Source organism: Lingula anatina, chromosome 1 (genome assembly GCF_051362555.1).
Source record: "Lingula anatina isolate TDL-2025a chromosome 1, LinAna3.0, whole genome shotgun sequence".
Lineage (NCBI taxonomy): Eukaryota > Metazoa > Brachiopoda > Lingulata > Lingulida > Lingulidae > Lingula > Lingula anatina.
The window spans coordinates 2,611,612-2,638,269 of record NC_141767.1 but is presented as its reverse complement, the minus strand read 5'-3'; the positions used below and the strand labels follow the sequence as shown (position 1 = coordinate 2,638,269).

The 26,658-nt window shown below is 36.5% G+C and overlaps 2 protein-coding genes across 4 annotated transcripts; one reads left to right on the top strand and one right to left on the bottom strand.

The window, feature by feature from the left end:
- The first annotated feature begins 488 nt into the window (after positions 1-488).
- LOC106163523 (uncharacterized) lies at positions 489-9,647 on the top strand. Of its 2 annotated transcripts, none has more exons than XM_087000287.1 (16): positions 489-934; positions 1,460-1,631; positions 2,299-2,504; positions 2,878-3,007; positions 3,344-3,483; positions 3,725-3,854; positions 4,380-4,519; positions 4,899-5,028; positions 5,326-5,465; positions 5,966-6,095; positions 6,339-6,478; positions 6,949-7,078; positions 7,381-7,535; positions 7,815-7,920; positions 8,382-8,650; positions 8,806-9,647. In XM_087000287.1, the coding sequence occupies exons 1-16, from the start codon at positions 781-783 to the stop codon at positions 8,865-8,867; spliced, it is 2,334 nt and encodes a 777-aa protein (XP_086856413.1). In that variant the 5' UTR covers positions 489-780; the 3' UTR covers positions 8,868-9,647. The 2 variants fall into 2 exon arrangements, with proteins under 2 accessions (XP_086856413.1, XP_013396583.2); XM_013541129.2 differs by having other exon boundaries at positions 490-934; positions 8,803-9,647.
- On the bottom strand, positions 9,112-24,312 carry LOC106163548 (uncharacterized). 2 transcript variants are annotated; one of them, XM_013541168.2, is made up of 12 exons: positions 24,042-24,312; positions 18,733-18,857; positions 14,761-14,856; positions 14,105-14,192; positions 13,547-13,750; positions 13,079-13,220; positions 12,780-12,875; positions 12,529-12,632; positions 12,100-12,252; positions 11,657-11,702; positions 11,431-11,511; positions 9,112-11,125 (listed from the first exon to the last, which is right to left on the bottom strand). In XM_013541168.2, the coding sequence occupies exons 3-12, from the start codon at positions 14,837-14,839 to the stop codon at positions 9,788-9,790; spliced, it is 2,331 nt and encodes a 776-aa protein (XP_013396622.2). In that variant the 5' UTR covers positions 14,840-14,856; positions 18,733-18,857; positions 24,042-24,312; the 3' UTR covers positions 9,112-9,787. The 2 variants fall into 2 exon arrangements, with proteins under 2 accessions (XP_013396622.2, XP_086856414.1); XM_087000288.1 differs by lacking the exon at positions 18,733-18,857.
- Positions 24,313-26,658: the final 2,346 nt, after the last annotated feature.

The window sequence follows — 26,658 nt, the reverse complement described above, 5'->3', positions numbered from 1 at the left end:
TAGAACGATTGACTGGATATCCTACAGTGCATGTAAAACTATTGAAGATGCTACTATCCATACCACACAAACGGAAACTTTGTTAATTTCTGAATGCGTACTATTTCTGCCGGTGGTTCGCGTGCAATCCCGCGTAGGCTTTTTTAATCCAGAAAATGTCAGACTAACTGAATGATAAGGAATTCCTGGTTATGTTAATTGTATTGATTTACTGGGTTGAGCCTGTAAAGGCGAATTATCATAATACACCCTCCACACACACACACACACACACACACACACACACACACCTGATGACCCGCCAGTGTGACAGCCTTAAATGATATTTAAGGCAGTTATAGCAGGCTGGATATTTTTTCAAACAGTCAGTTAATCTTAGCAGAGAACACCACTGTGTTTTGACAAAATATTCACGAATTCTAGTTTTACTCATTATCAAACCATAGAACAACGCAGTTAGTGTTCGCTATTACGTGACGTGGACTCATTAGACGTTCTGTATACTAACGAGGTCAAACATTGACGTTCACAGGGCTGCCAACCAATTCACCCTCATAGCGTTGAAAACTTCTTCCTATCACAACGTACTTCCATGGTTTAACAGAGTGAGCGTGTTGACCCGTGTCCTGGACCGTTCCTGTCCACCCTTTCTTCAACGGTCATCACTTAATTTAACTGTCTAGTCCACCTATTAAGTTTTATTGCCCTATCTTAAAGAGTGCAAAATCATGTAGTTATAATACGCATGCAACAGTTTCCGCCTAATGCTTCAGTGTCGTGATGAAAGGAATATTTTCCAAAAAAAAAGAACAATACTTTATCTTTTTAATACATATTTACCTGCCGCTGCGAGAAGAAGTGGATTTAGCACTCTCTGTAGACTGGTTTGTATTTCAGGCAAAAATGGCAACTACTTCTCTCTTGATTTCAACAGGTGAGTTTGATGAAAATTATTTATTCAAGCAACTTTTACTAAATTGCTGCATTTGCTTTCTAACAAAAAATATGAGCACCGACGAAATTCGGTTGTGATGAAAATCAATGGATGAATCTGTTTTCTCACGGTGGCTGCCACTTGGGTATGGGAAATATACGTGGCGGCCAAAAGGCTGGCAACAGATTTTCAAAATAAGATATCTCTTTATACGGCATTAGATACTAGAAGGTCGTTCTTTATGTAGTTATTTTACCTTGTGTTGAGGTAAAAGGTGTATGTAAATCACACTTTGATTTCTTCCCAGAAGCCTGTTTTTGCGTTTGAACAAATGAACGAGGTAAAATGACGGATCAGTTAGCTTAACATGCAATACAGTATAAAATATTCCACTGAATTTTGCATTTTTAAAGTCCATTTGTTTTCGTGTCTTAATTTCTTTTTCAGTATTTCCAGGCTGACCAATTTTTTCATTTTATCACTCTATTTGTTAGAATCATAGCCTTGTTGTCTCACCAATTTCAGTGGTGTTTGCCTGTATAGGCATTCAAGTGGGATACTGTTGTAACACCACAATAGCTGTCCAGTGTATGCTGGATTACTGGCCGCCGGCTGACATTGGAACTCCAAGATTTAACGCCGATCTCATTCTGAGTATGGCTAATGGTAACGGGGTCGCTGCCGATGTCATTTGCGGGTAAGTTGATTATGATAGTCTCACAGAATGACGCATTCTTGACTCAACAACTGCGCCATTAGATTAAAGATGTTATCGGGTAAAGGAATTTGAGGAGGAAAAGTTGTTTCTTCATCATTCACTTCTTTTTTTTTATCTCAGACTTCTAATGCGTGAGAACATTTTCTGTTTTGTAAGAATGATAATGGATTTGTGGACACTACCCTCGAAATGATTTCGACGTTTCCATCCGTAAAAAAAAAAAGAAAAAAGAAAACAGCGTACGTCCCTTATGTTGACCGTTTGTCTTCTCTCAAGTGATGATCCACAATCCACCCTGACTCAACAGACATCACTGTTTGAATACAAACACACACACACACAAGTACTTAACTGCTTTTAGTACTTGTGGCGGGTAATTTATTTAGCTTTCCGTTGTTGAATAGACGTGTTGTGTGGTGCCTGTTGGATTTAAACCAATGTAACCTGTACATCAGGTATTAAGTTATCAAACGCCTAGTGTTAAAAAGGGCTAAATTTGACAATTCGGACAGCCTAAATGTATCATTCTTTCGACTTTCTGTTTTATTTGTCTTCTCATGTCATTTTTCCATGGTTCCTAAAAAGAAAAGAAAAAGCGTAGTGTATCCTTTTATTCATGATGTAAGACTATCCAAAATTAATTCAGGGAAGCAACAGTGGTACTCGAAGCCGATGTCTGTCTGCGAGAGGCGCTAGCCAATTGTGATTCCGCGGCCTTTGAAAAGGTTCAGACAGAAAATGGCTGGGTAGTGGAGAAACTGTCCACGGTGAACCAGCTGGCACAGATATCTGTACAAATTAGGTCCCTCTGCCAAGGAAACCAGTCCCCTGCCGGCGCACCTGTCAACAACAGTATGTACCGGTATTTTCCTATGTGTCATGATGGTTTGGTGGAACTACCAGAGATCAACAGAGTGACTCTATTTTAAAAATGACAAACGACGTCTTTTAATCCCCTTAATGGGAGTTATTATCCTAGCATGCAAGCGTACATTTACCCTAATATACACGTGGTAACATTTCTGGAAAGAACGATTCTCATACTGAAAATGAAGATTATTGTTATGCCTATTTTAAATGCTTGAGGTTCAGAAGCTTTAAGAAAACCTAAAACAGTCAGATATCTTACAACTTAATGTTCAAATTGTAAACATTTTACTTGTGATCTTATTCATTTATTTATCTATTTATATGTTTTTTGTTTGCTTGCTTATTTCTTCTGTAGGCACTCCTGGTTGTGAAAATTTTACCCAAGACGTCACGAGCATTCAAGCCTGTTTCAGTACCATATCTTCCCTGTCCTCTGGGCTCCGTCTTGACAATGTGACAGCTTCCACTCGCACACAGCTCTGCACGTAATCCCCTTATTTATTGCTGATATTGTAGAAAGCATGTGTTCACAGCTTTGTAGAGTAACTTTTTTTTCAATTCACATTAGTGAGACTTCACACTGAGAAACCATCAACAGAGTCATATTATTAGACTGATAAGCGTAATTAGCGAGAGAGCTTTTTCAGGTGTTACAAACAGTATGGAAGAAATTCAAAATGCAAAATTACGTTATGATGTAACTTAATATAAAGATAATATACGACCTACTTGTCGATAAAACAAAAACTTTTTTGTCAAAAAAAATCGTCAAATATCATTTATACAAATTGAGTTTTTAAACCAAGAGGCTCAATTTTCAGTATACTGTCGGAAGCCGTTACCTGTGGCAACGCCATTGCCAATACCACCCGCTGTGAAGCAGTTCACGCACGATATCAAAATCAAATATTACCATCTTTTCAACAAGTTCAACAATTGTGCATCGAAGGAGACATTGAAGGTATGTCAATTTGCTCCTTTATTGATTTCTCTTTTTTTGAAAGTGTACGGGAAGTATGTATTTTTCTAGAACCCTGAAGTAAATTCTCTCTCTCTCTCTCTCTCTGTTTCCTTTTTTAGAGAGAGGGGGGTAAATTCCTCATTATTATTTCAAGTTAAAAACACTATTAGACATTTTCAAATGCAAGAAAGTAAAGCACTTTAGTTTTATTGTTTCTTATGCATAATCAACAATTTTGCAGCGCTACCTGGGTGTGGAAATTACAGGCTGGTAACAAGAGATGTACACGGCTGTTTTAATAACTTGTCCAGCGTCCTCAGAGGTATTCGCCTTGACAATGTCACAGCTGCAGATCGTACCTATATTTGCAGGTGAGGAATTTAACGTACCATTTTGGTTAGGTTTTTAGATCCCTTCAACAGTTTCTATGTCCAAGTTCACCCCGATTCCATGTTATTGTCTTTTATTTTAATTTGACATTTACGTCCATTTCGGAATGAAAAGAAGTTCCTGTCTATGGTTACATGTATTTATCTGCTGATATAGCCGAAACACGGAAAGCATGTTGTTAAGGATATTGTCAACCTTCGCCCAAAACACCTTATTAACTGCCTTAATACATTCTTTTGGGTAATAAATAAATCTTCAGTGTTCAGTGACTAAATCAAGTAACATTTACACATATCTCATCCTACGGGTGACGTCATAATTGCAATTTGGGGTAAAAACCGAAAAATCGTTTTTTCAAATTTCTATTTTACCTGAGTACCCACGATCACCGTTTCAACGCTGATTTAAAACCCATTTTCGGCATCTGGGTGATAATAAAGGGTTACAATAACCTTAAGTTCATGAGTTTGCAGGATCGGTTCTAAACTAAGAGGCTCAATTTTCAGTACACTGTCAGAAGCCGTTACCTGTGGCAACGCCATTGCCAATACCTCCCGCTGTGAAGCAGTTCACGCACGATATCAAAATCAAATATTACCATCTTTTCAACAAGTTCAACAATTGTGCATTGAAGAAGACATTGAAGGTACGTTTGTTCCTCATTTCGTTTCCCTTTTATTAACAGAAACTGCGTATTTGCCTAGAAACCCCCAAATATCCAAACAGTTGGTTTTTTCTTTTTCCTTTTTTTGAGTAAAATATTACGTCATTATTTATATCTATGCATTGAGGTTTTGTTGTTATACAGTAAACACCTAAGAGTGATTTCTTAAATGAGTTTTATGCGTGGTTAAATTGCTTCTAAAGATGAAATAAAGACCGTAGGTGTTTAAAGTCACACACACAAACCTGAGCTGAGTTGGCGCAAAACCGAATTATGTCATGTTAAAAACCATTCAAGTGCACGAAAATACAATTATCGTTTTGTTTTATTCTTGTTAATATATAAATCAAAAATTTTGCAGCGCTACCTGGGTGTGAAAATTACAGGCAGGTATCAAGAGATGTACACGGCTGTTTTAATAACTTGGCCAACGTCCTCAGAGGTACTCGCCTTGACAATGTCACAACTGCAGATCGTACCTATATTTGCAGGTGAGAACCGGTTATAATAAAAGACCACTTTCACAGATGCATTCTGATTCCATATTATTGTCTTGCACTTTAATTTGACACTTATGTCCATCTTAAACCATTTTGAAAAAAAAAAAGAGATGTTAATGCCCATGGTTACAGCAGGCACTGTTTTAACCGAAACATGGACAACATAGTGTAAAGAGCATGGACATGCAGGCTTAAAGCAAATTTGAATCTATTTATATCTTATGGATTACTTAATACATAGATAAAATGAAAAAAACCGGTTCTTAAACCAAGAGATTCAATTTTCAGTACACTGTCAGAAGCCGTTACCTGTGGCAACGCCATTGCTAATACCTCCCGCTGTGAAGCAGTTCACGCCCGATATCAAAATCAAATTTTACCACCTTTTCAACAAGTTCAACAATTCTGCATCGAAGGAGACATTGAAGGTACTTTTGCTCTTCCATTCTTGTCTTTTTTTCTTTTCCTTTCTTTCTTTTATTTGTACTGGTTAACGAGAAGTGCGTATTTTCCTAGAACCCCGAAATTTCCTTTTCTTTTTTTGGGGTGAAAATCTTATATTCAATCTTTATTCGTTAGTCGTGGTTGTTATATATTAGATGTTAAAAGTGCTATCTTAAATAAGCTTAAGTCCCTTTTTATTGAAAAGGGGTCTTTGTCAAAAAGTGAAATGCTCGAAAAAGTCTCATCTTATTCTTCTAATGGATAAAAAGTGATGAGTTCTAGTTTTAGGTCTTGAAGTGTTTTCTATGCCATACAAGTAGCGTTCTGTTACATGTAATGTGCCAAATAAAAATAAAAATAAAAATAAGTTGGTACAAGTCCGAATTATTTGATGTTAACGCACTATTGGATAGGCACATCCCTCTGCATGAAAATGAAAGTGTTTTTTCTTATCTTGTTAATACATTCATCAACATTTTTTCAGCCCTACCTGGATGTGAACAATTTACTCAAGAAATAAGAAATGTACATGGCTGTTTTAATAACGTGACATTTGTCCTCAGTGGTATTCGCCTTGACAACGTCACAGCTGCCGATCGCACGTATCTTTGCAGGTGAGACGCCTAACTTAAGTATAAATAACATCTCGAACATATCTATGTTTAGATTCAATCCCTTTTCATCTAATAGTCGTTTACTAAAATTAGACGCTCACGTTTACTTTCGAATAAAATATAAGTGAACGCCTGTGATTACATCTATTTTTCTGCTTACACAACCGAAATGAGGGAAACGTGTTCTGTAGAATTCATGAGAATGCAGACTGAACATCCTAACCTTGAATACATGTCTTTCAGAACTCTAGGAGAGGCAAAGCACTGTGGCCAAGTCATTGTGAATTCCTCCCGGTGTGAACAGCTGCAGTCTCAGTATTACAGCCAAATTGCTGTCTCCTTGGTGCAGGTAGAACAGTTCTGTACACAGGAACAAGTTGTAGGTAGGCCTACTCTTAATCTTATGTCGCATGTCTCGTTGGGAAACATGTTTTCTGACGGAAGGGTGCCTCAGACATGATGAAATATACATGATAGACCTGATATAAATATTTCATGTGGCCCTGATTTGGTGTAAGAGATGTTACGAATTCAGTTTGAATTCAGTTAGGCAATTCAGTATGAAAAAAACAGAGCTACGCAAAATGTTATGGCTGTTTTTTCTTGAAGATAAAATGCGAAAAACGTTTATCTGTTAAACGTTTTCCTCAATTACAAATTATTATTATTATTATTATTATTATTATTATTATTATTATTATTATTTACATTTAGGTCCATTAATTTATCATGTGTCATTAAACATGAAGCAATGGACTGGACCAACATTTCTTAGCAAAGCGAAGACGCACATGCACTAGAAAAATGACTTAGAAACATTGGAAATTGTTAACATGAAATTCTCCGATTTCAGCTCCACCTGGCTGCGAAAATTTCAACCAAGAGATTCAGAGCGTGTACGAGTGTTTCAGTGACGTGTCAAGGATCTTCAATGCTATTCGTCTCGACAACGTCACTGCTGATGTTCGCGTCACACTTTGCACGTAATGCATTTCAGACATCATATAATTGGTAGCTTTTTTAAACAGCATTTTGAAAAATATGATTCCAATCAATATATTCAAGACTTTGAACAGAACTTTTAAAATGATGGAATGATAAAAATTATTTGATTCAATGGCTAGTCTACAGAAAAAGCAATAGTAATGTATTGGTATTATGTATTTCGTTTAAATATTGTATTTATATGCAAAAACACGAAATATACATAGATTTTATCGTCTTTAAAATTGAAAAAAAAAACATATCCACAAATCACTACAGTCAATACGATTTACATTTTAAGCGCACTAGCAAACGCCAAGAACTGCGGTGAATTCGTCACCAACGGCTCCCTCTGCCATGATCTTAAGACTCAATATCACAACCAAATTCTAACATCCTTTTCACCAGTTGAACCCTACTGTACACAAGATGTCAAAGCCCAAGGGCATGCCGAAGGTGACACCCTCTTACCGTATATGCTCAGTGTTTTCAGTATAGTTTCTGTTTCAATTAAAAATGTGACGTTTTGTTGTGACATTTGTCTGTACGTGTAGTATCATTCGGTAAACCGTAACTGAACATCGTAAACAGCATTTCTCGTGTTTTTCAAAATTTTTCGTCATTCATTGATGGACCCAATGGGAATATGTCACGTAAACGGTAAATGATTTTAACGAATCCCAGATTTAATTTTTTACTTTTTCTGTTTAGTTTCAATTGTTTGTTATGTTCCAGAATGTGTGAGGTTGACGGAGTGGTTTTTCCAGTGTCTCGCGCCACTAGCCCCATACTCGGGAATAGATCTGTCCCAGAACCCTAACGTGGTTCCTGAACTGTGCAGGTAAATAGGAGATGTGTGGTCCGTGTAAACATGCCTCTTTCAGAGATATTAAGTTTAATATGACATAATGTGATATCAGATACAAAATTACTCGGTTTTGACCAATAAGTATCCGTATATTTCAAGTCAGAAGATAAACTTCTGTGTGACCGGTGTGGAGGATCTAAAATCGACTGCTACAGAGGGTAATACTAATAGGATAAACAATGTCCAAAGCCTTGTTTAAGTATTGGCTTTCTGCAAATGTCGACGGTTTTGTTAATCTGTTTTATATGGAGCAATTTTTAGTCGTAATTTTTATTGATTTCTTTTTGTCCAAATACTCATTTTGTTAAGAGATCATAAGCATCCTCTGAGCATACATACTGGATATATAGGCCTACTTGTAGGTCAGGTAGGTCATCTTCGAAATATTCATTATTAAAGTTCATCCATGTTTGCATTTCTCCGTTTTTTTCTAGGCAGTACCCCATTGTCCAACAATGTCAAGAGAATCTGTTTCTCCAAGTTAACCAAATCTGTCCTCAAGTCGTCACTCAGAGATTTGACGGAGTTTTGAATTCACAGAAAACTTTGCATGATACCTACTGTGTTCCGCCTACACTTGTAAACTCTAGTCCTAAAACACCAAAGACCAGTGTTAAATCTGCTTCGTCCACAGCATCGTCCGCACAGAACACCACACCTGCCACTGCTTCTAACAAGCAGACATCCAGTGACGCGAGAAAAGGTGAAGCTAATGCTTAATTAATAAAATGGTATATATTGAAGAATGAATGTCAATTTTGTAGAATATTCTTCAATGTCTTTTTATAGTTGTTCAGGTTCTGTTATATTCATAGTTTCACTTGTAATACATATGTACATTATTTTACTTTTCAGTAGCTTCCATCTGGGCCCCACTTCTTGTCGTACTCAGCTTGCTCCAAACGGCGCCACTGTTGTGATGGACATACTGTGAAGATGACCGTCCGAAATTGTGACCAAAATGACTTTATTCGTGAATGAAAATTTGTCACTGACTATACGATATTTATTTAAAAGAGGACATATCAAGCTATTGTTATTATCATATTAAGCGCATGCCAAATTTTATATCGTCGCTTGTTGAAATAATCGTGAACATAATATAATAGAAATAAATGTTAGAGAGATAGATTCAATTTTGATGTAAATTTCGTAACAATAAACTAGGTTTTGGGTATTATTTTATTTTTCCATAAAAACTTGGGGGCAAACAATATAACTCACGTCTTGTACAAAATGGGGTTTTAGTATTGTTGACAACTTGCATATCTGCACAGGTAAACATATAAGGGTTGGTCTATAAAACAAAAAATTGTATCTACATTTGCTAAATAAAGAGTAACCTGATAAAAACATCTCAAGATTTTATGGCATTAATAAGAGAGCTAATATAACGAACTAAGGGTTAAACAAACCGATTGAGTCAGTGACCGGATTTTAAAATCCATACATGGAACATAGAACTACACTTTCTCGTGTAAATTACTTCATAATCTTTTCTTTTTCCACTATTTAAATGTTATGCTAAAAATTACAGCTGTGACGTAATTATGGTCCAGAAGCCCTACACACTGACACACATTTGCAGCTTAATTTTTGCCCTTCTCAGAACAAAAATTTACTTTTTTAACTACGCTATTTTCCACTTTGAAAGTATGAAAATAATTTTTCCTCAATTAGAAATTTACCAAATACTGTGTCCCAAAAACTGTCATTTAATACTGCCTGTCACAGATGGCGTTTTCTCCGATTGATGAAAACCGCATTACGTGTACTTACGTTGATAAATCTCAATACAGACGTGTTAATTTTTCGTAAAATTCTACAAGTCACTAGGCATTTAATTCTTAGATTTCGGTTTGTACATTCGCTGTTTTTTCTTGCCTTCCTTGGGGGCCTGTGCCGCAGCATTGTCTGGAGGTGCAAGTCTCTCGACAAAGACGCGGGGAAGGCTGCACGGCCCTTCTTGGCCACCGTAGCTTTTATTTGTTTCGGGGACCAGTAAATTCATGTTGATTCGTCCTGTAGTGGGCGGGGCATCCTGCTTCATCTCTGGCTCATGGTACAACTGGTGCCCGTTCCTGCCTGACCTTGGCCCTATTCCTAAGTGACTGTCGTCGTCAAGGCGACGCACCGGTGACACGCGCTTTGGAGAATCAAGATGTTCCTGCGGATGTCGAACTGGCGATGATCGTTTATCTCCACGTAGTGGCTCTTCATAATTACGAGCTGGAGGCGATTTTCTATCTCTGCCGATTGCGTGTAGTGGTTCCTCATACTGGCGAGCTGGAGGCGATCGTCTATCTCTGCCTATTGAGCGAAGTGGTTCTTCGGACTGCCGAGCGGGGGAGGAGCGCAATGGCGACAACCTAGACGCGGAATTAGGTGTAGTAACTACCGGGGCCGGTGACTGGCGCCGCGGCCTGATTCCTATATCCGGTGAATCCTCATCTACACGATTTCTCGGTTTGCTCAAAGGTTCCTCAGGGATTGGTCGCTTTGGCAACTCGTCGGACTTTTTTTCCGTTTTTATCGGAGACAAGCGATTAACTCTACTAGTGCGCACAGGGATGTCATCTACTTTCGTTTCTGGCTTTGTAGGTTTAGATATTTCTGGAGAAACTCCTCTTGTTTTTTGCAGGCGATCTGATGATTTATCTACTTTTTCATTAGATTTAATTTCAGATCTGAGCGGTGAAGATCTTTGCGATCTTTTTGTTCCAAGGTCCTCAGATTTAATTTCAGACTGTTTCTCGTTTCTACCAGGAGAAGAGCGTTGCCTTTCGCTCGCACGTGTTGTTTTCTCCTCAAGTTTTGCTTGAGATTTTTTCTCGGCGCTACCCGGAGATACCCGAGAGGCCCTTTCGTGTGTGTCCGTGTTTTTCACTTCAGATATTCTAGAATTACTTGACTTTTTGGGCGTTTCAGCAGTTTTATCAGTACTGTGATCAAGATTTGATCTTCGGCGCGATGGCTCTTTCTTTACGTCATTAACCGTCGTACTAATTGGCGTTGAAGGTGAGGATCCTCTGCCAGGTGTCTCGGGCTTAACCTCGGAGCTAGCCCTTGATGCAGGTGGTTTGTCATCGTGAAGACCGAGGACAGGCTTTATGTTGCCATTGTTCTTATTCATAATAAATCCCATTCTTTTAAGGGCAACGATAGTGTTCACCAGTTTCTGAAATAACACGGAAACCGCATAACACGCATTTGTCACATTTTCTATAATCCTTTATTCAATGTTTAATGTCTTGGTTTCATTTCATCATCAAATCTATTTCTATTTCTATTAAAACCTATTTCTTCAAAATAGAGGCGACCTTTAACACGCCAAAATATTCAAAAAGAAGTCACACATATGATTATTTCACAAATGATGAAGAAAACGACCCTTTGATACTGACGATGTTCAGGATAGTAAAATGTTACTTCATTGAATCCACACCTCCTAAGTAGGTCGTATAAGTTAGTAAGCACACGTACCTGCCACTTTCTTCTGTACACAAACAGCTTCAGTCTGGTCGTTTTCATTCTCTTCATAGATAACATCTTCTTTCTCGATTTCTGGCAAAAACACAAACACATATAGTAATTAGGGTTGGGCATAAGATAAGTTTTTAAATGATAATTGCAAAATCAATCATTTTGAAAGAAAAATTGTGAACGTTAATCTTGTTTTTGTATGTGAAGTATTAAGAAAAGTCTTTACCTTGAGCCATGTGTGGTCTAAGCACTGTGCCGCTGTCAAACGTTTTCTGAAAAATAAAAGATTTACAGATGTTGAAAAAAAGGCGATATCTATAAAAGAGCATGAATATAAAGCGCCATCGAAAACAATCTTTTAAAAACAATGTAAATTAGTAGATCGTACCATCTTTTTTTTCTTTACATCGATGGAAATCAGTTGTAAATATGTAATAAATTTCAAACAATTGCTGAAAAGCAATCACTAACATGAATATTGTCACACAAACTATTCATTGCCTATTCCACTATTAATTCGAACAATTATTAATATGAATATTGCCACACAATCTCACAAACTATTCACTGCCTATTTCATCATTAATTCAAACAAGAAAAGTTATTAAAGTAATATTTAAGGTAAGTAAAATACCACAAGACAAAATAAAAAAAAAGAAGAAAATATACTTGGGATCTTTGATCAGAAGCTTCGCTATGAAATCTTTGCATTCGTTGGAAGTTTCAGCAAAGTCCTCATAGTCAAATGAGTACGTCCCTCTACTGACGTTGGCTAACGTCTCGGAATCCATGTTGCCCATAAAAGGCGATAAACCAGAGATACTGCAAGAAAGAAGAAAATAAGACTTTGGCACAAAAGTCGACTTCCTTCAAAGACAACTAGAAGTATTGGATCAACACACTTAGTGCCTGTGTGTAGTAAGTGTATGCTAAACCCTGGCAATATGTGATGAAAAGATTGAAAAAAAATCAAGAATACAGGTTAATCAACTTCTCCTTTAATTTTGGAGAGTGGGTGAGAATCGAATAAAGAATATGTTCTTCATGTCAATTCGAAACTTACTCAATAGACGAAATATTAATTAAAAAATATCTTACAGAATATATGTAATCACGCCCACACTCCACATGTCAGCTTGAACGCTGATTGGTTCATAATTCACAACTTCCGGTGCCATGAACTCGGGAGTGCCAAATAACACCTGAAAATATTTACGAGCTCTATTCAATAACGCATTTATTTATCGACTTATTTATTTATTTATCAAAGTATCGAGGCATAAGAGAATAAAGATAAGACTCAGCGATCGTATTATCCGTTTATCTATCTCATTATACTACCAACTTACGTGCAGTTGTTGGCCTGGCTTATAATGGCGCGCTAAGCCAAAGTCAATGATTTTTATTCTGTTTCCTGTTCTCGTGAGGCAAAGGATATTTTCTGGCTAAAAAAAAAACAATTTGATTTTAACAAAAAAAAAAAAAAAAAAAAAAAAAAGAGCCCAAAGTATATAATCCAAGATGAACACAATCTGTCTTTTAAAATATTTCTATGTATACGCAAATGTTCAAACTATGAAATTCACCATTCACAAAAAACTCTTTTGTCTTTAACAGTTCCAATAGAAATACCTGTCCATAAACACACCTTTAAGTCAAGATGAACAACATTCTTTGAGTGCATAAAGCCGACTCCTTCACAAATCTGCCTCAGAAACATCACACACGCTTTTTCTGTCAAAACAAATTCGTCTTCAATGACACGATCGAAGAGCTCACCTCCTGCAATACTGCAAATAATACCATGTTGAAGACAGATTTATCTTTAAATAATGATAATAAATGTAGTACTCTTGAAACGCGACCTCTTGGCGATTTAGAAAAGGTAAAAAAGTACAGGATGGTAATACAAAGTTAACTTAGCTGTGTTAAAGTCCTGTTACACCGGTCTTGCGACCGCTTGGAAAACAGGAATTGTGGTATTGGGCCAAAATTTGTGTAACAGAAGCTTAAGATTACCTTTAATTTCTGAACTTGTTTGTCCAAAAAGAGTAAAAACAATTGATTTAAGAATCTTTTAAAGTTGACATTTAAAGTCACTATCTGGTTGACCTACTATTCTGTGACGAGGAGCATGTGCTTTTCTATCTCGAAAGCGTCCACTAGCTGTAGTAACATGGGGTGCTGCAGCTGCTTCATTACCTCGATCTCGAGCATCACCTCTTTCTTATCGGACGGACGCTCTGTGTTGATCTTCTTGCACGCGAAGATCTCGCCAGTTGCTTTATTCTCGCATCTGTTCACCTCGCCAAATCGCCCCCTGGTGGAAACGGTAATCTTGTAAGACATTCACAAAGTTACTTTTTATCTTGTACCAGTAATCGTTAAGATTTGTATCATTGTTATCATTAAACCAATGAAGAGCCAAATGACCAAATGATACACACTGCTAATTGTTTGGTTTGATCATCATGCCATAGGATGGAAGAAATTGCCAAAAGTCGTATCTCTGCTTTGAATAACGTACAAACAGCCATTACGTTTATATACATTATTTCACAGATGCATTTATGACCTACATAAATACATGTGCACATGTGTATTTCAAACAAACTCATTGGCATATAGTTTACGTAATAGGAAAACTAATAGTTTCTATATTGTTTTGTCTTACCGTCCAAGGTATTCAAGTAGATTGTATTCCTCCGTGACGTCATGGTGTTTTATTATTACATCCCGGACACGGAATGGAAGAGCGTCAACTGGAATTTAGAAAAAAAATTGGTCATTATATAATATACTCGTAGCTCTATATTTCTTGCATGAATTTTAGTACTAATTAGATTTCAGTCAAGCAAACTATTGCTGTGGCATGACTAAAACGGAATGAAGAGAATGTGCACATTTTTGTATCCATTTTTCAGAGCATGAAATTCACGCAATCGCTTTCATTTAAAACCATTATATTGGTTTTATGCTTATGAAATGCTTATGAAATACTTATTTGAATACCGAACATGGTTACAGATTATGATATGTAAGTAAAACACCTTAACAAATCTAGACAAAAGGCAGGTACATATATGGTGTCTTGCGATTGCATATACATCAAGTATGACAATGAATGGACCTCTCTGGCCATAACAAGTTAGGATGTGATGGTGAGCTTGCAAAAGATTAGGGATATGTAGTCTCAATTGTCACGGCTGACTGAGAATGCCGGTTTTAGGAGAGTTTACGATAAGCTTTGAGCCTATAGTCTGTATACCCACCTTAATACTGTGAAACAAAATTGAACAAAACGGCTATCAGAACTGTTACTGTACTTACCGTTATCAGGTTCACTCTCATCTACTTTGATTATATTACCGCTCTCTGTGCGTTGTACGTTAATAGCTGGTATACTCATTTTGACAGCTTCTGCCTCTGAAAACCAAACAAAAAGAATGCATTTCTTCCAGTTACTACTCCATCTTCACCATGATTAAATTTGTGACGATGGTAGGACGAGATACTTTGAAGATGAGCTATCCTACTTAGCTAAATTGGTACAAAAAGAATGTGGACTCCTCCATATTCTACAATCTAGTTTATTACGTCAACAAAGAATTACGAGCTCGGGAAACCTGTTTATCTGAGAGCATTCCTAACATAGGAACGCAAAAGGCTATGTCTTTATTATCTCAGATGCCCAAAGGATCCAAATTGATAAAAGTATCTGGGTTGATTGGTTTTAACAGTTAAATGTCACTATTTGACCGCATTCTGGAGACGATGAAGTTCTGGATACTTCCATCAGTTTCAACACTACACAAGTTTTCCAGACAGGTGGAAACCCTGATGGATATCAGACAGATGAAACAATTTACAAAATCAAGTAAATTGTTGCAAGCTTACAACACGTACCTGTTTTACAAGATATTGAAATTAATCGTATTGAAAATGCAGAGAAACTTGATGAGAAGTTCAAGTAACCACTATACTCTTATATGTGGAACTTTATCATATGTGGTTTGAGAAGTAGTGTTTGCCATATTGATGATGTCACAGAATTGACTGTTTGGGTGTGTAATATTTAGACAACAATAGAATTCGGAATTGCATGGACAACAATAGAATTCGGAATTGCATGGTCACCCACATTTTCATGTAGTACTTCTTGTTTAATTCATTAAAAAAGAAAAAAAAAAAAAAGAAAAACATTCCACTGGGGGTTACTCACCTAGCTCGCTCCTTATTCAGGAAACAAGATTTATTAAAATATGCTATTAGATACTTTTCAGACTGACTGTTATAAAATTGCCTCTGAAAAGATAGCTTATTATCTTAGTTGGGGGCACTCTAAAGTTTGTTTACGAGATCCTTCTACAATTTATCCGATGTAAACAACTCTCAGCAGATACACGAAGCACGCTCCAGACGTGACGTATGTAAAATTAAATTCTTCTATCTACAGGTGCGTGTTACGAGAAGAATAAATATAGATTTTAAGTTTATTTTGCGCTATAGAATAATAAGCAAAAGTTTGATAAGACAATTTAGAGAATTTCCATTAGCACTTAACATGTCAATTAATTACAATAGATTTAAACATTTATTCATATTTTGCAGATACTTAACTTTACACAAAAAAGGTAAAGCGCAAAAAAGACTCTGAATCTGAGTTGCATTTTTAGGTATATCAGCTTGTTAATAAATGGATGGTGAAGATTAAGGTTTTTTTTTTTTTTTTTTGCTACACTTGTTAAAACAAGCGCAGTTCGTGTCAACATAGACTAGTAAAGAAAACACGCTGTACAACTAAAATAATCTGCGAAGTTTCTGAAGCAAGTGCACCCAGGTGCAAATTTGGCACAGATTTTTCTCACAATGTAGAAAAACTAATAGCAGCTAGTTTCTCCAGGAACGGCATTTTTCTATTTACACAGCCCTCTACTGGAGCAAAGGGCAACAGGACTCTTACAAAGATGAAAACAAGTGCCGCAAGGAAATGATACCTGAACTTCAATTGGTAATGGGTCAAATAACAAGAAAACTCTCAATGCATAACGAGTAAAAGAAATTCTGTAATGAATTCCGTATTGGGGTAATGGTGGATTAATTAGCCGCCACATTAACTGTAAAACTAGCGTCTTTTAGGAGTATACCGTGTTTGCAATATTTATACTGTAAAATATGTTAACAAAGAAGGGACCGAGTTTTGTACATGTACGGACATAAAAATGTCCAAAAAAGCACGTTTATGAAGTGTAAAAATGATTAGAAATGGTAAAACGAATTGGGCATTCAGGGAAAAGTATGAAAAAATCCATTATTTTAAAACCTAAATTGTTTCAAAGATTCATGTTTTTATCTGAAGACTGACCAAAGGATCGCATCAAACAAAAAATGAAATAATCTATATTTCTCTCGTAACATTTACAAATTAAAGAATATAAGTAGTGTGTATTTAAATATATCAAACACGTTTCTTTTAAACATTTCAAACACGTTTCTTTTAATATATGTTGGTTTTACCTCAATATGAGTTATATTTTGTACAATATAACACCCCATTTACATGTTTTATGAACATCACATATCCAGCAAACCGAAGACCTGTTTCCACATTGCCCAGTTTCACCTGCTGTATGGACTCACCTTGAAGCAAAATCGCGTATTCCTTTGATTTATCTGATCTAACTGGCAGTAATTCACCGAGACTTGGGAGGTGTACTGAATGTAACACCTGTATGGAAAAATTATAAACACCAACCAAGGGGTTACCTGAACGACCACGGACGCTGTTATCTTGCTCGAGGCTGCAAGCGGGGAATTGATTTCCTGTATCTGTTAGAACACGGGTATGTCGAAGCGTATCTACATTCGTAGAACGCTTCTTTACCAGATCGACATACAGGGGCATGTTCATGTTGTTTTGCACTGTTAGGTCACATTTAAAAAGCATTAGTATCTTTTATATATCTTTTAAAGTGATACGTGAGATATTCTTGGTTGCCGCACTGAAATTACCTCCAGAACCATCTTGGTAAACACCACAATGGAATTGCCTAAACCCAAAACTGATCATTTCAATCTATTCATAAAACATGGAACGTATCTGAAATGCCAGACACAAGTCTACCAGGTCTAACTCTCGCACACAAAGAATTATACACACAGGTACGATATTGTAGAAAGAAGGCGTCTTCTGGCAAATAAAAGCACCTAGCCTGAAAGGTCGTCTAACCTGCCACTGCTTGTTTAACATCTGGATAATTTGATGGCAAAGGTTATGCCGTGTGCTATGTTATTTTCAAAAGCTACGCGGATATATCAGACTGGAGCTGATTGTAAATGTAATTACATTCCCAATTAGACAATAAGTCGGCTGGATAAGCCACCGTATTTTCCTAATATTTAAATGGTAGACTTAATTGAAGAACAAAAATATATCCGCATGCTGAAACTACTTAAATTACTGTATATAATGTAATAATACCAATACTGCTGTCTACTTATTATTTCCACCTAAACAAATGTGAATCTCATTGTCATTCAGCACCTGTCAAAACTATTATACAAATAGCAAATAGCATACATATCATCGGGGTTACTGGATCAGTGCTACGCCTGTGAACATTACCAAACAGTCGGTTCTGTATGTTCTCTCTAATAGATCGCACTTATTATGCGGAAATAAGGAGCGTCTCGGCTCATTTTAAGGGTTAGTCACTTCCAGCGAGTTCACTAGTAACACAGGCCGTCGGAAGTCATTACAAGAAGTGGATATCCAAATCATGTGTTTCCATTTTGGTCTCTATATGTACTTGTATGACAGAAAGAACATCTGCATATTTTATCATGTAGAAGAAATGAGATATAGAGGAAACACAAGACAAAATTATTTGATAAAAATGTTTTACTCTAAATTAAACACCTACATGAACAGCTTTCAACAAGATTTTTACAACATAAAAGTTTAGATTAGTGATTCTTACACCGTCAGGCGTCTTATATTAGGATGTGATACTAGGAACCGATTTTAATACAAAAACTAAAAAACAAATACCAGTTATAATTGTTTGTAATAAGCAAATGCTGGCATCAATTTGCCTTTTCCTGGCGTGTTCGCACTGTTGATTATTTGATAATAAGCATCACAAACGAAAAGATAAAAAATCTGTACAATTAAGAAACAAGCAGTACCTTGTGCCAAGTCCATGTCTGTTTCTGAAAAGGCCATAAATGTTTCTGAATGCCATACCTACATATAGATATCTTCAGACAATTTTAACATTAAAACTTTTGTATTCAACTTACCTTAGCATTCATTTATGCGAAGAACAAGGTGCAATCTCCCTAGAAGTCCTGAATTGCTGATCTGATCGTAATGCCGGCAGTGGTTTCACGGACAACGCCTGTTCCGTCTGGCGATGTAACAAAATCTGGAAGCAAGGGTCAGACCGACGAAGCTATTTATATTATCTTCAGTAAGGTAAATCCTGTAAATCACCCACAGGTGTTGTGGAGAAGGCTCAGTGCTGGGAGTATGGGGGGAAATAAAGTACCTCCATGTCCGACTACAAATACACACGTATGCACACAAACGGAAACATGCTTAAATAAAAAAAAAAACACAAGCACGCACGCTCCCACGCAATCACATAAACACACATTCATGTAGACTACTGCGTTACATAAGTATCTATTACAAAAATAAAACAACAAAAATATCAACCAATGACAATAAAATGTACAGTCCACATAACAATAGGCGAACATACGTGTATTTACACATGTGCACAAAGAGAGTATCAAGACATACTATATCACAGAACATTTATTGGTAAAAATGAAGTCTTAGGTAAGGAAGATGTTCCCGTCTTGATATCTCTAGATAATAAGACTAATGTTTCATTTTTCATAGAAACATTTGAGACTATTTTTGTCTTTTGTCAAAAATGTGGTTTTACGTAATATTTGTATGGCGTAACACGAGGTCTGCCCTGTATGTACGTGCAACAGTGGTTTCAGATATTATAAAAGGCTTGATCTTGTTAAAAAAATCCCAATCAGCATTAAAGTATCAACCCTGGATCTAAATAACATACCTGGCAAAAATTCCTTAAAAAGCGATAAAAACATGTACTTGGAGTAAACAATGTCAGTGGGCACCATTGGTTTGAATTTCAAGATTCGCCTCAAAATTCAGGTCACGTCCTGAGGCTTAGTAAAACATCAAGAAATATAAGCCAGCGTCGGCGTTTATTTGGTACAGATCTTCCTTAGGGCATGCCGTATGTTCGCAAATCAGGAACCAATCATTTGGTCCTGGGCGGCGCTACATTGGCCTAGTAAAGGACCTACTCCAAATACACACATCGGTAGGGGTCTTTGTTTTCGATGTAAAGTCGACATACCAGACATAATTCAGCAAGCATATTGTTTATAAGGAAGATGTAAATAGAATCTGCAGACCACACGCTTTTTTTTTAACTTGATGGAATTATTGTAAAAACGGAAGTGCTTTTTGGTACACAAAGTATCAAAATTAGACGACGTCGTCTTTTTTGTGTGAAATTATACAAAACCACAACATTCGCTACAAACGTTATGCATTTTCCATCTAATTGACTTATAGGGATCCCCAAATACAATGCACATTATATCTGAATAAGAAACTCAATATTTTGAACCCTACAAGAACTTTCATTTCACAAGATGTATTGAGTGGTGAAGAAAATAAAGTGAATGGAAATGGATACTAAAACATACATTTCTCTACCATATGAAAGAAACAAGGGCGTATGTTTACAAAATACATGTATATATATCTCAGAGAGTGCACTGTTGACGGTTCTTGGAGTTCAAGGAAGTTCACGTTCACAAACAGATGCCACCTGCACAAACAAATCAACGTACGAACATGACCGTTCAGAATTATGCAACTGTTTTTTTATTTTTCAGACAAGATACTTAGCTTCTAATAAACTGATGTTTGTAAAGCCCGTTTTCCATTTTCACTTCTTTTACTAAACTAAATTTATGTTTTGATTTATTTATAAAGAAATATATCAAAGTGAAGGTACAACTGCAACTGATAGATATTTTAGCAATTAAAAATGTTTATATATTATTATTATTTTACATGAAACGTGTTGAGGTAATGGAGGTAATAGGGGAAGCTTCTCAATACTATTTCTTAAACGATTTAATGAAACACCTCTTTTCAAACTAAATTTGTAACAAATAGCCAACGTTAGACATTGAATTGATTAGTGTCATGACAAGATCTCACCTAAACGCACCTATTTCTAACATTTGTAGAGGCGTAATTTTTTCCAGGTGTATCTATTATTTTAAAAAAACAGCGAAGTTTTATTACTCTTCTTAGTCTATTAATGTCAGTGCACACACCTAGGAAGACAGGTGAGAACCCTCCCTGGAGTTGTTTTGACGAAGATGAAAGAAGATAATTTAAACAGACATGGGAAGGTGTACTGAAATGGGGGATTGGTCGCATTTGTGTTTGCGAAAAAATATTTTTCTTGTATTCACTCTATTTAATTTTATAAATCTTATTTCTTAAAAACAATTTCCACTTCAATTTAATGGGGAGTTGTTAGAAAAGCGAACAGCAATAAAAAGAGTCTTGATTATTTTGAAGGATTATCGTTAATATATATTTCATTCATATAAATAAAATAAGGGCTTTGAGTTTTATGTGTGGTTCGTCAAAATGAGAATTTCTTTTTGTAGTCGGCTTAATTGACCTTGATAATCAAACTGAGTTCATTGACTTTCTTATTATCTAATTTCTCCAATGGCCTTTTCTGTTGACGCAACGTCTTTCTGCAGAGTTAACAGTTGATTTCTCCCACGTCACTGACACGTGATCGAGGCTATACATCATAAACATAATCTACTCACGTCGTGGGTTACAAAAAACCCAGGTGATTATGAATGCCTCCTCTGGCCCGTAGACAATTACAACGATGAAAGTTGCTTCTTTTGGCACGGTAAATAGGTGGGAGACCTGAACGAAACGATACCCATCCTCCAACTACTTTCCACCAAAATAAAGCCGGGTGATGACATTTTTGTGCAAAAATCCTTGCAACAGAAATGTAGACAGAAATATGCAAACGAATAGCCCGACAGATATCTGAGTATATCTGGTGAGAGGTTCTTTCTGCAGTCTCTTTGACCCTGGCGGAGAGAATCCCTTAACGACGTTTATATCTGTTTACATAACCGTGTACAGTATGTTAACGAAGTATTTTGTTTACTATTACAGCAATTACGGTTGTTTCTGAAGGTTTATGATAAGGAAACAGACCAGGATTCTTTACACTGGCACTGCTCCTAGAACTGATGAAACTGCTGTCAAACAACATGAAGGAAGCAGTAGATAATTACAGCGAGCCAATTTAGCGTTTGTGTAGGCAACCCGGTGTGTTTGCTAGCATCCTGTGCGCGTGATCTTCCCGTTGAACTGCAGGAATCCTTCAGAGCTGCCACAACAGACAAAGAAGCACCTGGGAGTTTGAGTGGTTTTGAATTCAAGGTTTTCCTGCTGTCTATGCTTTAATGCTCCGGTTTAATAATGTTTGCGTCAGGAAACATTTCAATTGCACATAAATACACTTAGACCTATGGTGTAAATTGATATAATGTAAAATCTTTGCAATACCACCGTACCTTGAATATTTTCAAAGAAGTCACACACGGCGTTGCACGCTATTATTTTATTTCTGTTGGATGATAATGTTATGCTTGTAATTAAATTATTGTTTCCCCAATGCATATATGCAACTGGCTGAAAATTTCAAAGAAAACCTATTCCTGATACTATAGGCCTAATAAAAGTCATGGATGACATTTCAAAGTAAACTTGCCACGATGCTTTTGTACTTAACCTCAATCTTACAAAGTTACAAATTATATTTCCTTAATCTTGTAGTGTCAAAGAGCTGTTTGAATCCAAAATGCTTTACTGAAGAAACGACAAAATCCCCAAACTGAAGTGCGTATGGAGGGAGGGGAGATATCAAATGATTACTGGGATATATATATAAACTAATAAAACCAAAACTTTCCTTCAAACAAAGTCCAGATTCAACAGGTTTACTCGTGCTGTATAAAGTATCTATAAATTTTCTTTTGAGGACTAAACATTAGAGAAAGAGTACAAGCATTAAGTCCCATTTTTTACCACCGTACACGAGTTTGGCGTTGCTGGGCTGGTAAGAGGAGCACAGAAGTGGAGCAAATATGCCTGTGTTTCCAGCAGTGCGGGTGCCTATTTTTTGAAGAGCTTTTTGCTGTGCATGCTGAGCCGCCACAGAAATATGTGTTCTGGGTGCGTTTATATTACCTCGATATACGTGACGTATGCTCCTGACAGGCATTTCTAATTGACTGAATTTTGTGTTTGAGACGGAAAATGTCTAACTCTAATTTAATAGTCTAATTCTAATGAAATCTAAAGATCCATAGGCTGCTGTAAAATGTGTTTGGGCAACCGATTTAACTTTTTTAGGAAGCAGACAATAAATTACCACCTACTCTGAAATCCTTGAATTCAAAACTAAAATAGTTTGTGAAAATCGTTTCAGACGAAGCCAGAAGTTGCGTTATTTAGAGTGAATCTATTGGCACTGTGCCACGTGTGAAGCCCCCTCTCACCCCTCTGTCGCCCCGCAGATTAAGAACGATATATTCTCTCCTACGCTGTCTGGCCATTTCCTTGAATTTGTCTGCGTCTATTTTCCGGGTACATCAGTGTATTAGTAGATATCTAATCCGCATTTCACCACCTCGATAATTTGTACGTGTTACAGGTATGCAATATCGGGAATATGTTACAACGTTCTGGCCTGATGAAAGAACCGTCTTCCTTCATAAACCTTTATCATTCATGAATGTATGTATGGCTGACATAATATCTTGACACAGAATTCGGATATGTAAGCGGAGAGTGCGTGTAATGTGTATACCACGGGAGCGACGTTTATGCGAGAACTAAAATCCTTCAACGCAAAAACATACGTGACTTGTCATTGTAAATGTTATGGAATTGGAAATAAAATTAGAACTGAGAACTTCTACTTTACCCGTGCATTAAGAGAGCAGAAATACAATGTAATACAAACAGCCTGAGAAATGTACCTGTCACATTATTTAGCAGAAAGATGAGCAATCTAGCTAGGCTGCAAGAAACTAATTTATTTGTTTTGCTGGAATTTGGCTTCCATACAACATTTCCTATCTAGCTACCTGGCGGCCGAGAACCAAGTATGCCTATACTTGCTTATTATCCAAAGTTTGGGATTTGACAATAATCCAATGGGTTTAATTTAAGGTATCAATAAAAAAACAGATTTTTGCAACAACCGAGTTTGGCAAATAATTAGATACAGGACTACCGGTCCATCAGTTTATACACACACACACACACACACACACACACACACACACACACACACACACACACACGTGAGCTAAATGTAGTTTATGTTGAAACAAACAAACTACAAAACTATAAAAAAAAAAAAAAATAAAAAAAAAGAAAAGAAACCGAGACCCTGTACATAATGTAATTATGAACGAGATGAAATACTTCTTACCTTTAGACTAAGTCCTTAGAGGTTAACTATCAACTTTGTGCTGATCTAGTCTGATCCTGGATAGTCTAGATAGATGATAAATACACGAGTTCCTCTGTCGGAAATTTTCAACATAAATAAACATTCTTCCACGCGGAATCGCATATAAATAGCATCCTCGCCAACATACACACCTGCAAGGTCCGATATGGAAATTTCCGGAGAAATCTGGGGTGTCACATGACAGTATCCATGGCAACAATTTTACAGCTTCCACCCACCCACAATACAAGGAGGAAGTGAACAATGGTTTTACTTAGGCCACACTTTTTTAATTTTATGGATGACATCCTGCGCGCGCACGGATTTTCGCCCGTTCTCCAAAAAAAAAAAAAAAAAAAACCCCCCCCCCCAGCCCCCAACGAAGTCGGTTGTCGCAAACGTTGTTATTGAATTTGCAAGGAAATGAGCTTTCTGCGCATGCGTATTTTCGCCACGTGGAAATGCGGCCACTTTGCTGTCAAATTCATCTCTAGGATTACTTTCAAATTACACAACAATAAAAGTCATCAAGAGAACGGGCGCCATCGTTTTGGATTGGTATGCCATTGATATTGGGCATGGAGATATCACCTTTTTACAATTGTGCGAAAGGCTGGAGGCGGCCGAAACATTTCTGTGACATTCTGTATAAAGCAGCACATTAATACCAGGTTTTCTGTAGCGAAAAAAGGGTCGACAAGGGCGTAGAGGTATTTGGTGGGCTGAAGGACGGACAGGCCACCTGACAGTTTAGCTGCTTCGTGTGAGTTGAAGTTGACAAAATGGCATCGTCTGAAATGACCTTTAATAGATTTGATAGTATTAAGCATATCTTTGCATCATTTTTTAAACATTTCTGTGAAGTGTTCAAAATGTTTTAATATTCTGAGAATACAAATAAAGACGCACTGTTTGATTGATATTTGTTTTATTGATTGCTATATCAAATGAATGCATGAAATAACCTTAAATAGATTTGGTAATATGAAGTATATCAATTCATGACTTTTTTTTACATTTCTACGAAGTATTCACAATGCTTTAATATTTTGAGAGCATGGATAAAGACATATTGTTAGTTTGATACGTGTTTCTGTGGTTAAATCTGTGTTTCCAGCTGTGTACTGACAGCATTCCTTTACTTAAGCAGTTTTTTTTTTTTGGACTGTTTTTTTTTTTTTCGCCCTCTCGCACCGATTTTGGGGTACCCAGAGGATGTCATCCATAAAAATAAAAAAGTGTGGCCTTATGTGTGATTCAAAAAGAATATTAGATTAGCTCGCCTACGCCAATAGACAGCGCTACTGCTGACATCTATTGTACATCACACTCACAGCATTATGGTCATGTTTTGAATAGGCCTACAGTTCAGATATTACAATTTACATTATTTTATTAAAAAAAGACATGTTTCACTTTGTTTCAACATGTTGAAGATAAAAACGGCAATTATTAAAAAAATTAAATTACATGTAAATCTATGTAATTATCTATTTATCCATTACTCGTAGGAGAATATCTCGTACCACTCACTTTACGTCACAAGCGCCACGCTACGTCACACGTGTCGCCTTGGCGCTAGGTAATACCGTTGCAAAACAAAAAGAATAGTGACATAATTTTCAGGAGCAAGGTAAGTACACACTGCCGTCCGGAAAGATATAAGACAGTTTTCGAAAGTGGGCTTAGTTACGATTTATCGACTGAAATGTGTTAATGTCCAAAAGTGTTAAATATGCATTTTAATCTGAGTTTGTCTGAATTTTTGTCGAACATGAAAATTATTAACCAGATACTGTCTGTTTGGCAAACGACTAGAAGTATGCCAACAATTCACTGCATTAAATCACACGGATGGAGAACAAACCGTTCTGATGAAATGCTTATTTATTTTTGCATGGACGAGGGCGAGGTCTTAACGCGGGTTCACCTAGGTTTCCTCCTTGACCTTTTTTTTTTTACAAAATGGAAGTGAAAGTGCATGCTATTTAATGTCACATTTTCATCAGCTTTATTTATTTTGACTGAGACATTTCGTCCTATTTCATTCAGCTTACATTGAGCACTTATACTCACCACATAACACACTTATGTTAAAATACTTAAAGGGATAATAACTATTCGTTTTGGCCTTAAAATGAATTTTCCTGGAGTAAACAACAATTTTCCCATACTTACCAATGGTTAATGAATCCATTTTTATATTCAAAGTTAGTCCCTGGTTTTTTCTAAAAAGTTTGGTTTTTTGTTAAAATCTCTTAAGAGTATAGCCATCAATGGAGGTCACGTGGTCTGAAGACAAGCTTAGATGTCAGAATAATAGCTATAACTGTTGTTTTTGTCGTAAAACAGATTATATTATATTTCTATGAGTTATTAACAATGTTTTTATTGTGAAATATAGACCTCATACGAAGAGATATTATCCCTTTAATGATATTATGATGCTTTTCCTGACATCTTCTTGTGATAACCGGTATGAAATAAATTCTATAAAAAAACTTGTAACTTTAATTGGGATGAAAAACAAGTTGCTGTTATTACAAAGGATCTATTATTTTTAATTGTAACTGAAAACAAATGTATAAACCTTCAA

Bases quoted from the DNA above. Each gene is read 5' to 3' on its own strand.
- LOC106163523 (XM_013541129.2), top strand. From the start codon at position 781: ATGAAAGGAATATTTTCCAAAAAAAAAGAACAATACTTTATCTTTTTA. The intron at 4,520-4,898 runs GTACGTTTGTTC...AAAATTTTGCAG, and splicing joins CATTGAAGAAGACATTGAAG to CGCTACCTGGGTGTGAAAAT. The intron at 6,096-6,338 runs GTGAGACGCCTA...CATGTCTTTCAG, and splicing joins GATCGCACGTATCTTTGCAG to AACTCTAGGAGAGGCAAAGC.
- LOC106163548 (XM_013541168.2), bottom strand. From the start codon at position 14,839: ATGAGTATACCAGCTATTAACGTACAACGCACAGAGAGCGGTAATATA. The intron at 14,193-14,760 runs GTAAGTACAGTA...TCTAAATTCCAG, and splicing joins TGAGAGTGAACCTGATAACG to TTGACGCTCTTCCATTCCGT. The intron at 13,751-14,104 runs GTAAGACAAAAC...CGTTTCCACCAG, and splicing joins CTACTTGAATACCTTGGACG to GGGGCGATTTGGCGAGGTGA.